Source organism: Mus caroli, chromosome 5 (assembly GCF_900094665.2).
Source record: "Mus caroli chromosome 5, CAROLI_EIJ_v1.1, whole genome shotgun sequence".
NCBI lineage: Eukaryota > Metazoa > Chordata > Mammalia > Rodentia > Muridae > Mus > Mus caroli.
This window is the reverse complement of record NC_034574.1, coordinates 2,268,455-2,282,533: the sequence shown is the minus strand read 5'-3', so window position 1 is coordinate 2,282,533 and position 14,079 is coordinate 2,268,455. Positions and strand designations below refer to the sequence as shown.

The 14,079-nt window shown below is 43.3% G+C and overlaps 1 protein-coding gene across 1 annotated transcript in view; it reads left to right on the top strand.

Moving 5' to 3' along the window:
* Positions 1 to 14,079, top strand: part of Cdk14 (cyclin dependent kinase 14) — a 574,714-nt gene that overhangs the window by 5,881 nt on the left and 554,754 nt on the right. Inside the window, exon 2 of the mRNA XM_021162869.2 lies at positions 1,619 to 1,650. Coding sequence (XP_021018528.1) covers positions 1,619 to 1,650 — 32 coding nt within the window. The remainder of the gene's footprint in view (positions 1 to 1,618; positions 1,651 to 14,079) is intronic.

The window sequence follows — 14,079 nt, the reverse complement described above, 5'->3', positions numbered from 1 at the left end:
CCTTACCACACCACAGCACACCACACCTTACCACACCACAGCACACCACACCTTACCACACCACACCACACCACACCACACCACACCACACCACACCACACCTCACCACACCACACCACACCACACCACACCACATCACACCACACCTTACCATACCATAGCACACCACACCTTACCACACCACAGCTCACCACACCTTACCACATAACAGCACACCACACCTTACCATACCACACCACACCATACCTTACCACACCACACAGCACACCACACCTTACCACACCACAGTACACCACAGCACACCACACCTTACCACACCACAGCACACCACATCTTACCACACTACACCACACCACACCACAGCACACCACACCTTACCACACCACAGCACACCACACCTTACCACACCACAGCACACCACATCTTACCACACCACAGCACACCACATCTTACCACACCACAGCACACCACACCTTACCACACCACAGTACACCACATCTTACCACACTACACCACACCACACCACAGCACACCACACCTTACCACACCACAGCACACCACATCTTGCCACACCATACCACTCCACACCATACCATTACCACATGGCTAGAGTATATACATTCTTACTTAGGAGTTTCTGCTTAGGCTCCCTAATTTCTCATAACTCAATTTCCAGAATAAATTGCTTTTCATTGCTTTTACCAGAGCAAAACCTTTCAAGCAATATATATATATATATATATATATATAAAACCACACCTTTCAATCCAGGCTAGGAGTATCTAGAACAGACTTGTAAACGCCTATGCAGGAGTTTGTAGACTTGAAATATTTCTGTGACTGGTAGTTTCAGATTAGTTAACATTTTGGGCCTCTTCCTTACTATGAAACATTATAATTAACTGGGATTTAATGAACAGATAGTTGACAACTACAATCTTTTATTTTTCTTTGGAACGAGATAAAATTCCATTTTTAAGGTTAACCGGATTTAGGGTAAATCTGGGGTGTTTGTTAGTCCCTATGAAACATTTTGAATGTGTTCTTTTTTCCGTTGGAAACACTTGACTATAAAATTCATTATGTTAAGTGTTTGAGTTAAGTCTTTTATTCTACACAATACTTATTTGATAGTGCTTGGTCTTTTATTAGCATGCTTAAACGTTAGTTAGAACTAAACTATCACTTAGACACTATGCAGAATGTTTGCCATCCTAACAAGTGGCTTGGGAGGTCCCCAAAGCACACAGAAGGACACACCAGGTGTTTGAGAGGAGATTGGTTCGCCATTGCATTGTGTTCCTTTTCTCCTTCCATTCAAGCATGTTCTGCTGAAGGAGATGCGAAAGCCCGGAGTGCTTTGCCTCCCTGGTTTCCAGAATGCTTCATTTACATATTTATGAAAAGCATTTCACAGAGAAACATGCTGTGCTGTTCCCACTTTCATTTGCAGTTTTTGTATTTTGTATCATGGCATCGTTATTCAGGTTGGAGTACAGTTGGGCTTTCTGAGATGAAAACACTGTAGTGCTCCTGCTTTCTGTTTTCTAGAACTTAGATACTTGGTGTCTCTGGGATGCTTCCCACTAACTGTTTTCTCTCTCTTTCTCTTTTCTAGCTCTGAAGAAAGAGGACACCACCTTTGATGAGGTAGGCTAAGTTTCTTCCTCCAACACAAAGGCGTATTTATTTACTGTTAGGTACAGTCCATAGGTGCTAACTGTGCTTAGAAACAGAACACAAAAACAAAAACAAAACAAGTAAGAAAAAAAAAACCCACAAGAAACAAGAAATAGCTTTTGTTTATTTAGTTACCCCGTTAGCCTCCAATCTCAATAGTCATTTTTACTGAGTTTTGTAGCAATCATCAGAAATGTGTCTTTGAATCAATAAACAAAAGACGCATGCTCGCCTTTGTGTTGTTGCCTTCTTGCTGACAGCTGTGCTTGGGAAGCCCACTGTGATGCGCATGTGTTGGGCAAGTCCAGAGCTGTTGCTAAGTTGGACAGCAAGGCTCCTTTCCAGACCTTGATGAATCAGGTGTGATGTGTTGACGTCACTGATTGTCTGCAAGGCTCCCGAAGGAGAAAGTGACTTTTTCTGGTCCAGTTTCTCTATTCTTTGTGGATCAGATGAGTCTCTGTTTACTTGCTACAAAGAAGTAGGACAAAAAGCCAAAGTTTATATGAAACAAAGGATTCTGAATACACTTTGACATTGTACTTCCCTGAGATTTTGTGACTGTTTTCAGGTCTAAAGCCAGTCATGGGTGGATAATTTGAATGTGCCCTGCCTGCACAGTGTATGAAGTTATATGTAAATAGAGATGTTTCTACTTCTTGTGCTTACCCCACAGCCTACTAAACAGAGTAGTCGGCTTTAATTGTTCCACGCTCTTAGATTCCATGATAGTGCTACCACCCTCCCCCTCTCCCCCTCCCTCATCCCCTCCCTCCCCTCCCCTCTCCCTACCACCACCACTGCAGCAGGAGAAAGGGCACATGTGCTCCTGGAATGTGCTTGCCCTGTCACACAGGGAGGGCCCTTCAGTGCAGGCCTGCAGGCTGGGATTTCTGGATGAGGCTAGTGCCATTTGGCTCTCATGGTCTGCCGCTTCATCACAGCACCTGTTCCGACTTTGTGGTCCAAGCTCTGGAAAGCTGTGGCACTGGACTCCAAAGCGACTTTCCCAGACAGTGTTCCTATAACATCTTCCTGAAGCTATTTCCTGTACTCCTTTCCCATCCTTAGTAGGTAATACTGGGATTTTCTCCAAACCTGCATTTCTGGAATTTCTACTGTTTCATTACTGAGATAATCTGTTTTCAAGAGAGTACTTTTTTTTTTTTTAGGAGAAATCAGAGTGAGAATATGTCCCTCCTTTTCTTTCCTTATAAAGAAAAACCTCCCCTATAATTATGGAAGTAATTTAACCCTACATAAAGAAAGACTTAAAAAAAGAGAGGAAAATAAAGCCCTTCAATTGTGCTATCCAGATATAGCCACCGTTGAGTAGACTTGCTTCTTTCTCCAAGTTTTAAAGCCACAGCCCATTATTATACCACCATTTTTTCTGTAAGGCATGGCATATTTCTTCATGTCTTCATAGGCTTCCTAGTCATTGTAATTAAAACCAACACAAAGCAAAACAAACAAACAAGCCACCTCTTTTCTTATGTGTGCACCATTGTTGTGTGTGTTGGTCTATCTCATAGCTGTAGGTACATTTGTCTAAACACACACATACAGCCGAGGGCTAGAGCAGAGTAAAGGATGTCACAAGCTGGCAACTGCTCCTCCAACCTCACTTCTAAAACCTCTGTGGAGTCAGAGGTCCGCGGCTTGCCATTTGAAACAAAATCATCACCAGCTCACACAGTATTTTCTTTCTTCCATGGCACAGAGATTTTTTTTTTTAAAAAATATTTTAAATGAGAGACTCAGACAATGCCAGAGCTAGAAGAACAGCAGACACTATTATTTCCTCATCCCAGCATTTCACAGATGAGCACATTAAGATGCGAAGGACCAGAGTAATTTTCAGCTAGTTAAGGAAAGGTCAGGGTCTGGGGCGTGGCAGCAGTGGGGCCTGCCTGGGGGTAAATGCTAAGGCATCTACCTGCCATTGAGCAACTGCTGCTCGATCCACAGATCTGCAAAAATGGTAGCGCCTTCCTATTAGGTGACTTGAGTGGATGAAATAAATTAGTCTATGCAGAGCCTTTAGAATTCGATCTCGCATACTGGAAGTGGCAGAGTTTATATCACCCTCCATGGCTGTCTCCAACACTGTCTGTAGTGATCTGTCTTCTCTACAAGGACGATGGAAGGATTCAATCCAAAAATAGGGCTACAAAGGAGATTCCGTTTCAAATATACCTCTAACATTTCACGTAAGGCTCCGTGTAATGATTTGTGTATTGAGATGGTGAAAATATTATCTAAAATTCACCAATTTTAAATCTTCCACAAGGGGATGCCACATCTGCTCTTGTTGCCCTTGGTCACAATGCGTGTGGTTAACTTTGAATAGTGTCTGTCTGCTTGGGGAGCAGAGGGTGAGGAGCGGAGAGGAGGCAGCATGGCTTTGAGCTTGCCACTGCTTAGCTATTTGGATAAGGTTTTAATGAACTCAGTCTTAGTTTTCCCGTTTATAAGTCAACCAGTTAGACTGCTTTTCAAGATGCTTTGGCCTCCTGCATAGGATTCTAAGTAGCACAGTTAGCTCATATCAGGGTCTGGGAGGAGAGCACTAGGTGTGTGCCTATGTCAATGGGAAGGAAGGGACAGCTTCTTGAGGAGCATTTTCAGATTGCTGTAGTAGAAGTTTTCTTGAATGTGCATTTTTCTTTCTTTCTTCCTTTCCTTCTTTCCTCTCTCCTCTCTCTCTCTCTCTCTCTCTCTCTCTCTCTCTCTCTCTCTCTCTCTCTCTCTCTCTCCCTCTCTCTCTTCCTCCTAGTGTTGGAATCTGGTCTCTATAGTCTCTTGGAATTCACTTGAGACTGGAATCCTGCAACTTGAGGGCTGGGTCAGTTTAGCTATGCAGCAAGGTGTGGCAGCTCTCTCCTTCCTCCAGTTTATGAGCTTTGGGCTCCTTATCACAGGGACCTGTGGGGAGAGGCCTGCACTAGAGTGTGGGTGCAACTCCGTCATTGGCTTGAGGATCTCTGTCAGGTGTGCGTAAGTGTTTGACCTGGAACAGAAATGTGTTAGTTATTTACTCTTTGACTGTAATGCTCTGCTGATTTTGTGTGTGTGTGTGTGTGTGTGTATGTGCCTGTGTCTGTGTTTGTCCATGTGTGTGTGTGACTGTGTGTCTGTGTGTGTGTGTTTACATGTGACCATTTTGAAGTTAAGTGTTGAAGCCTTCAGATATTTACAGTGTTAGGTAGTGAGTGTTGCTAATCCCCTCATGGTTGGATGCAGGGAATGTATCCAACCCTCCACTCATTGTGCATTTACTGGGACCCTGACTTAAGCGACAGCCACTTTATAATCTGTGGATTCAATCTATAAGTTTTGGATGGACTAATCAGGATTTCCAAAACATGTTCTCTTCAGTTTCAAACTTACTTCTACAACCAGCTGAAGTGTGGAGAGGTAAATGTTGCTGAGAGAGCAGACCTACTAGATCGAAGGTAAAAGAAACCTGGTTTCTTCCGAAATTGCTTTTACTGGGCATGGTGGTATCACCTGGAGAACCCCTCCCCTCAGCGCCTGAGACTCTGCAGAACTTCCTGAGTGCCTCTGTGGCCACATTCTTCCTTAAGTAGTAAACCTACACCATGCCTTTATGCTGAATATCAGGTTTTTTTAATGGTTTCTTTTGAATAATTATTATGCCTGATGTACAAACGGTGAGAAAATACAGGTGTGTACCAATGTAAATCTACCACATACAAAGTCTTGTGAATGTTGGAGACAAAGGTTCCAGTGAATGAGAGTGCATCCACATGGGAAAGACTGGAAGCCTCTGATGTTTCAACAACCCACAAGTTGCTGTTGATTAAATGAGAACTTAAATTGTATGGTCTGGTGTGTGTGTGTGTGTGTGTGTCTGTGTGTCTGTCTGTTTTAAAGATCCCAGATGAGGAACTCAAACAAAATGTTGACCGTCCTTGGCTTTTTGGTGAGATGTACAAAATCTTTAGTGTTTGAAATCAATCCTCAAAGTGCCAAGGGTTTCAGTGTGGTTTGTAAATCTATATAACTCAGCACTTATTTTTATGGTTAAAGAAAGAAAACAAACAACCAGCCTCCTAATCTATGAGCTTTCTTGGCGTGCCTGCTGTTGCCATAGCTGCAGTTCCCAAGGAGCTCCCGGTACTTGTTTTGCTATGTTCCACCTATTTAACTCTTGAAATCCTATGGAAATATAAACAAAATGTATATATAGCAAAATGTTCATTAAAAGAAATCTTGCCTGTGAGAACTCAGGAGTATATTTTAGAGGCCAACTTACATTATATATTTACTTGCAGATAGATGGGGACAGTGTACCCCTGTTTTAGCCTCCGGTCTAGAGCACGGCCCCTGCTACTCATATGATGATGTAACACTTGAGACAGGAAGTGCATTAGTGACTGATGTTGTGAGGACACTGGACTGGGGGCAGGGATGTACTGGGACCCTGTTTTCCAGTCACCGTGGCTGCCTCTCACTGGTGTCTGTGGGTTATGCATGGTCTCCAGCAGTCAGTCCGCACGTAGGGTTTTCCTGATTCTGGAGCTCCAGGCCCCCCACCCCAGTTTCTGAAGGGAAGTGGTCCAGCCTTCCCTTTTCATTTCCTGCTGTTCCCCCATACCTTTGCCCGCTCAGTCCCACTGCCCTGGCCCCGCATGTTGCCCTTCTTTCTTCTGACGCTGGGCATCTCTCTCCTGCCAGTGCCCTCAGTGGTGTGTTCCTTGACACATCATATGTAATCCCCGTCAGCCTGGATTTTGACCTGTCATCTTATCTTCTCACCCAGTCACTGCCAGGAGCTGCTTGGGGAAATCCCTCTGTAAATAAATGTATCAGTTCCCGAGGTTGCTGCTACCTTGTGCTACCTCGAGCAACTGAAGTGCCTTTCATCTCTGTGGCTGTCACTGGCCAGAGTGCTGCTGAACTGTCCGCTCCTGTCTCTAGTGGAAGGATTTTTTGTGGCATATTCCTTTCCTAGTACTGTCTGAGTGACGGGCTTCAACAACACACATTTCTGGAGATAAGAAGTATACCAGAAATCAGAATGCTGATAGAGTTAGTTCGTTCTACAAGCTGAGAGGAGGACCTCTCCCCAGGTAACTCTCCTTGGCTTATATATGCTGGCTTCTTCCTGGTTTTTTATGTCATCTTTCTGCAATATGTGTTTATCCTTCCCCCCTCCCTCCTTTCCTCCTTCCCTCTTTCCCCCTCTTTCCACAGGGACATACTACGTAGCCAAGACTATCCTTGATTCAGGATGCTCCTACCTCTGCATAGCAAGTGCTAGGACTATTTTTCTTCTTTTTTTAAATCAGGGCATCTTTCAGATGGAACCAGGAGCTCTCTGTACTCCTGTAAAACCTCCTGTTAATTTAATTATATTTGTAACAATCCTTTTTCCTCCTTCCTAAGTATGATCACTTCTGGAAGTATCAGAGTTAAAACGTAGACATGTGAGTTTTCATGGACACAGATCAACCACTACATCCTTTCTTAAAGCTCTCAGTCTTCGTAGCTTTCCACTCCCTTCCTCCAGATGCCTGGCACACTGGCCTTCCCCACTCCTCCCTGACTCCAGCACACTGGGCTTCTCCGCTCCTCCCTGACTCCAGAGGGCTGTTCCTTTCCTCCTCTTCTGGCCACTTCCTCTTCCCTTTCCCTGGCCCTGTCTCCTACACTCCTCTTCTAGAAGCTTCCAGGACTGATTCCCTTCTGTATTTCTGGGTGTTACCCATTCCTAGCCTGTTGGCCACAGGCTCTGAGCATGCTCCACTCGCCCCTCGTGTTTTCTTTTGTAACAGTGGCCCTCGGACCTCTGAGATCATGTCTCATGCTCTCATTGAGTGTCTCGTCTGTCCCTTGATTTTGGCTACCCTCTTATTATAGTCACACCAGAGTGTTTGACTCAGCTTTCTATTCCAAACTCTTCACTGAGGTATCCGAGTGCCCATTTATGTGTTTCTGCCCTTGTAGCTACAGCCATCCTGGGCTCAGTGAACACAGAATATTAATAATTCTTGTGTTGTCCAAACCTATACTTTCTCTTGCTTTTAACTTAGAAACCGGCTTTTCCAGCTATGTGATTTTTCTAGGGTGGGAACCTGTTGTCTTCCTAAATTCTCCAGCCCCCTATGCAAACACTGGCTTGGCTCTTCTCCTTATGTCCCTCTGGTTCCCACCCCTACCATGGGCACACACTTTTGACATCTCTTGCCTGGCCTTGTGGTTGTCTTCTGTCTGGCTATCCTCCCTGTGCTTGCTTTCCAGTTCCAACCTGATGAAATCTCCGACACAAATCACGCTCTGCTCATACTTCCGCCTTTATAGGTCTTTGTCGGCCGTAAGTTCATTTTCCTGGTTTGACTTTCAAGGCTTTTCGCAGTCTATTGCGTTGCTGTGCCTGGTGGACATTTATTCACTGTTGTGATGCCCTCGTTGTCATCGCCTCTGCTGCCTGTCAGCTCGGTGCTCTGTCACTGTCACCTGCTTTATCTCAGCTCCTCTTTGGTCTCATGACTTCATTGCTCCTTCACTCCTTCCTTCCCCAAATGTCTTTCAAGGCATGACCCTTCCCTACTGAAAAACTCATGCATCTAGAGCTTATGGATGTCTTGGTCATGAGCTCAGCTTGATTCTCCATCCAGTCAGACTCTGAGAGGTAAATACTGAGTTGTCGAGCAGGTGGCCTCCCATGGCATCACTCCGTCTTATAGAAATAATCAAAAAAAAAAAAAAAAAGCCGGGCGTGGTGGTGCACGCCTTTAATCCCAGCACTTGGGAGGCAGAGGCAGGCAGATTTCTGAGTTCGAGGCCAGCCNGATTTCTGAGTTCGAGGCCAGCCTGGTCTACAAAGTGAGTTCCAGGACAGCCAGGGCTATACAGAGAAACCCTGTCTCGAAAACAAACAAACAAACAAAAAAAGTCTGTGTTATTATCTAGTTTGTTTCTCACTGTGGTCATTCTGCCTACCCCAGATGCTGTGGCTCACAGTGTGCTGGCTCGTTTCATGTCAGCGTGACACACAGTAGGCTCTTTGGAGAGGAGGCAACCCTGACTGGGAAGATGTCTCTGTAAGGTTGGACTGCAGGCAAACCTCTACAGGGTTTTCTTAATTAGTGATTATTGTGGGAGGGCCCAGCCCATTGTGGGTGTCACTCCTGGGCCGGTGGTCCTGGGTTCTGTAAGAAAGCAGGCTGAGCAAGGCAGTAAGCAGCACCCCTCCATGGCCTCCAAGTCCCTGCCCTTTAGTGTTCCTGCCCTGAATTTCTTCAGTGATGAACAGTGATGTGGAATCATCAACCAAATAAACCCTTTCTCTCCCAGTTGTTTTAGTCTTGGAGCTGTATCACAGCAATAGTAACGCTGACTTAAGACACAAGCTAACAAGCTGTATGTTATTGTTTAATTATAGCAGAGGCCATTGTATTTCAAGCTCATGATATTGCACAAGTTGAAAAAGAGCCTCAAGTCTCCTCAACTCTCTTGCTGGAAATTTAGCTTAAATTTTGCACGTCGAATAACTTTCCGAGTTTTTTTTTTTTCCGATTTCTATTCTAAAAATGTTCGATCAGATATGCCATCTCCCTAATTATGGTAGACATAATTACCATAATTATGTCTCCTCCGGGCCAGTGGCTGGAATGTCTGGGTAGAGTCAGAGAAGTACATGTCACAGAATGCAGAATGTGTGACATTTGGGGGAACTAGTCACCTTCATTTTGACAAGACCAGAGAGCTAATAGAAACCAAAAGCCAAGGTTCATCCTGCTTCTGCCTTGAACATTGCTATTCTGTGAGCAGGATCACTAGGCTGCAGCTGTCTGTGTCCTGTGAGGGGTGAGTGCTCCCCCACCCCCAGCTGTTGGTGTGTGTGTGTGTGTTCATTCATTCGTGGAAAGCTGGCCTTTGACATTGGAAGAGTTTCCGTATTGCATAAGTACTTAACATTTTTCCTCAACACGCGGAGTGTGAAGTCTTGAGGTTGCTTGGCCGTGGCTGAGGCCCTCTCTTTCCACGAACCAGAATGACTGGGATTGACCAATCAAGGCTGAGGTGTCTCTGTTTCCTGAGGCCTTGAATCTGCCGTCTACTATTGATTTCTAAAACTACAGCAAATGTGTCTCTTCTTATTCTTGACATTGCAAGTTCTTAACGGTGTAATTATAACCCATTTGAACCATTGGTGGTTCTGTTTTACAAATCTGTTTTCTTAAGACCATGCCAGTATTTTTAAAATTCTTAAAAGAGCATTTTTAGCATTTAGACAATAATTAAAGCGATACATTCCTCTTGTGAGTCTGTTTTATTTATTTATTTTTTTACTTTTAATATATCATTCTCATTATTCTTTGAATTTATTGTTTGGTTTTAGCATTGTGTTTTCTCTTAATATTTAGTTTTATTAACGACTTCTTTTAAAACATATACAGCAGGAAAGCTTCTTAAAACTTTCTCCTTTATGATGTGACAAAACCATAAATACCATGACAGCAATATTTATTACATGGTATTTTTAAGATGAAAAGATGTTTTTCTTCATATATTTTTACTGTTTAAAATTTATTATTTTTTATTTCGTAAGCATAAATGTTTGCCTATACTTTGTGCATGTACATCACATATGTGCTTGGTTTCCAGAGAGGCCAGAAAAGGAAGTTGGCTCCCATGGAACTGGAGTCACAGACAGTTATGAGAAGCCATGCAGGTGCTGGGAATCAGACTCAAGTCCACTGGAAGGCCATCTGGCGCTTCTAGCTGCTGAGCCATCTCTCCAGCCCTTTGTATATTTTAAAATATCTATTCCAAATTGTACAGTTATACACACACACACACACACACACACACACACACACACACGGGAGGGGGGGCAGGGAAGGAGAGACAAAGGAAGAGAAGGTATGAGAAAAACCTTTCTATGGTTTCTTGTTTTTAAAGATTTGTTTATTTATTTATATGAGCACATGTCTTCAGACACACCAGACGAGAGCATTGGATCCCATTACAGATGGTTGTGAATTACCATGTGGTTGCTGGGAATTGAATTCAGGACCTCTGGAAGAGCAGTCGGTGCCCGTAACCGCTGAGCCATCTCTCTAGCCCCTTTTATGGTTTTTATGAGCAGATAGAAGACAGAGAAATATTTCAAGAGCATATAGTTGTATTTCCAGGAAAATTTATATAAGTCTTCTCAGTGATCAAAATGCTTTATCTTTGGTTTTGTTTTGAGATAAGGTCTTAATATATAGTCCTGGCTATCATAATACTTACTGTGCAGCTCAGGATGGCCTTGGTTTCATAGCCATATTCCTGCCTCAGTTTCCTGCATGCTGAGTTTGCCAGCACCCACATCACATCCAGCTTAACAACATATAATAAACATGACGTGTAGGTGCTGAAAGAGGCAGAGAACGCAGGGAGTGTTGGGATTCTCAGCTCTCTGCCCTTATGTGTTCTTTTCCAGTCTAGGATGTTCACATGTGAGCTGTCTATATGGTGTAATGTTTGGAAGGTGTCTTCAAAGTCAGAGTTTAAGAATTATAATCTCTCCCTACTATACCTCAGATGTGTCACGCAACTCTGTGTTTTAATCGATTTAAAGGCTGCAGTGTGTAACTAATTTTCTTTCAAAAACACAGCAGACTGATGGCACCCTTGCGGTGTATTCTAATGGTTCTCTGGAAGGGAAAGAAGAGACAGAGCTGTCGTTAGAATGCCACAAACTCCAGGCATCCCAGGGTTTGCCGGTGAGAATGTGCCAAGCCTGTCCTTACCCTCCCTAGTGTATGTGTTGGCGGAGACAAACTGATGTGTGTCCCTAGGATTTAGTCCCTGCTTTCAGGTGAGACTGTAGTGACTCTAACTTACTTATATGTGGGTGTTTACTGGGTCTGTTTTCAAACAAGCACTTGACACCAGTGCAGCATTGGCCCTGGGCAGGGGAGAGGAGAGTTTCCCACACGTTCCCTGAGGACCGGGGCTTAGGCTTCTCCAGGTCCTCCGCTCTACCCATGCGTTGCTTCTGGAGGAGCCCAGAGGCAGTGTGGGGCTTGCCAAATCCTTTAAGTATGTGCAGATGATAAAAATGATCAAGGGCTCGATTTAAATATACCCACCACTGATACAGTGGGGAGGAGTGAAGACACGTATCGCTACATCCTGTGCGGTCTGGATGTCTTAGAATGGCTCCGTTTCAGAACATAATTTCTGAGTTCTGATTGAGAAAACAGGGTTTTCTCAGTTCTACCGTATCTACCTTTTGATACCAAATTAATATTCCAGATACCTCAACCAGAAGAAAAGCTACATTTTTAACCAATGGAACGTATTCTATGGCAGACAAAAATGAATTTTTGTCATTTGTTTGAAAACATTTTTCTCATTAATCTAGATGAGTTGTAGCTAAAGAAGAAATAAAGATTGATGAGATAAACATGTTTGTTCAGGATTGTCATTCATGGCCTGAGTTATAAATTCTTTCGTGTTGTAGGTGCTCATTTGATTTCAGTCTTTGGCTCCCCGGCTCTCCTTAGATTGCTTTCATGTGAATATGATGGAGAATGTCTGCAGTGCCCACTTCTCTCTTAAAAGGCAGGCTATTATGTCTTACAAATGAGGATTCTTGGGTCATTAGATATTGGGGTTCAGGTGTGCAAAAGGCTTGATAACACATGGCCTGTGCCAGATCCTTAATTGAGTTTGGAACTTCCCTAGGGGTTTGCATGAGTCTGTCTAAATGATGTGTTACGCTCAACAAAAGGTGCTTTACTCATAGGGAGAGCAAAGCAAACATGCACTAGTACAGGGCACTGCAGACTGCACAGTGTGGACCACATTAGCTCCAGAGTACTTGCTGGAAGATGAGCATATGAGAGCCTGTATGGCTGACCTCACTTTTGGCTGAGCCATTTTGCCCATGTTCTGCACTTCCTGTATTTCTCTGACGACATTGTCTGGAGTCAGCCTCTGGTAGCATTTTACCTGGATGCCCTGCAGGAGAAATCCTGCATGGGTACCATGTGACATGTGACATACAGACTATCAAGGACCCAGAGGCTGCCTGTGTTTGAACAACTTTTTCTAACAAGGCATGATGCTATGTATTGCTTTGATTTTTCATTCGTTTGTGTGAATGCTTCCCTTTTTTTTTTTTTTTTGGTTGTTTGTTTTAAAGAGAAAGATTAAAAATGAAGATCATAAAGTGTGTGTGTGTGTGTGTGTGTGTGTGTGCGCGCGTGGCCAGTGTCTGGTAAGAATTGGAGGGAAACACATGAGCATAATATGCTGTGAGAAAAAATTTCAATTAAAAGCCTTTAAAAAAGAATGGATTCCTGCAGTGAATAGGACATTAAAAAAGGTTTAGTTATTTGTCTATTTTGTATGTTTGTGTGCTTGCTTGCATGAACTTGTGTGTGCCACATGTGTGCAGTAACCCGAGAAGGCCAGAAGAGGGCATTGGTCCTCCAGAATGGGAGTAACATGCAGGTGGGAGCTGATATATGGATGCTGGGAACTGAACCCAGACCCTCTGCAAGAGAGTCTAGTGCTCTTAAAAACTGAGCCATCTCTCTAGCCCATAGGACAGTTTTTGAATCAAGCTACACCCAGCTTCATGAGAGGAAACCAAGGCATGAAATAATTTCAACAATTAAAAATAATATTGGAGAAAACCTGACTGATTATTATGAAATTAAAGGGGTCTCTTTCTGAATTTACTCTTTACATTTCGGATTCCAGTTTTAAGCATAATTCAAACTATGTTCACATTAGTTTTTTTTCTGGATTTAAGCGAGGATTGCATAGAATGTTCGGTGAGTCATACTTGACTCCTTTAGTGATATTTACATGTGATTACATCTACGGCTGGGCTGCAGCGCTCTGAGACAGTGGAGGTTATGGGCAGTTAACTGTAGGATGGCAGCAAGCTGCGTGGTCTAGCGGCTGGGTCACACTGGGGGGCTTGATGAGTGATGCTGGTGTGTGCTGTAACTGGCAGGTTCTGAAAACAGTTTTAGAACATTTGACTGTGGGTGGGAATTGCCTTCAGTGGACAAGGCAGAGTGGTTAATATTGAATATATTTTTTTCTTTGAGTCCTGAATATATACATGGATTCTGAGCTCATGCATATGAAAGGACCTCACCTTCATATTTATTTCATATTGTGGCAGCTGGAATCTTTGTGAAAGGATAACTATACAGAAAGTAAGTAGATATTTATAACATTTACATTTAGAAGAGATGAAAGGCTTGACTTGGCAAAGAGAAGAGACCCTGAATTCTTTTTTCTTGTTAATTTATTTATTTAGGTAGTTGTGGGCACTGAAGAAAGGAAACAATGCTAATTTCTTTTTCTTTTTCTTTTTTTTTTTTTTTTTTTTTTTTTTTTTTTTTTTTTTTC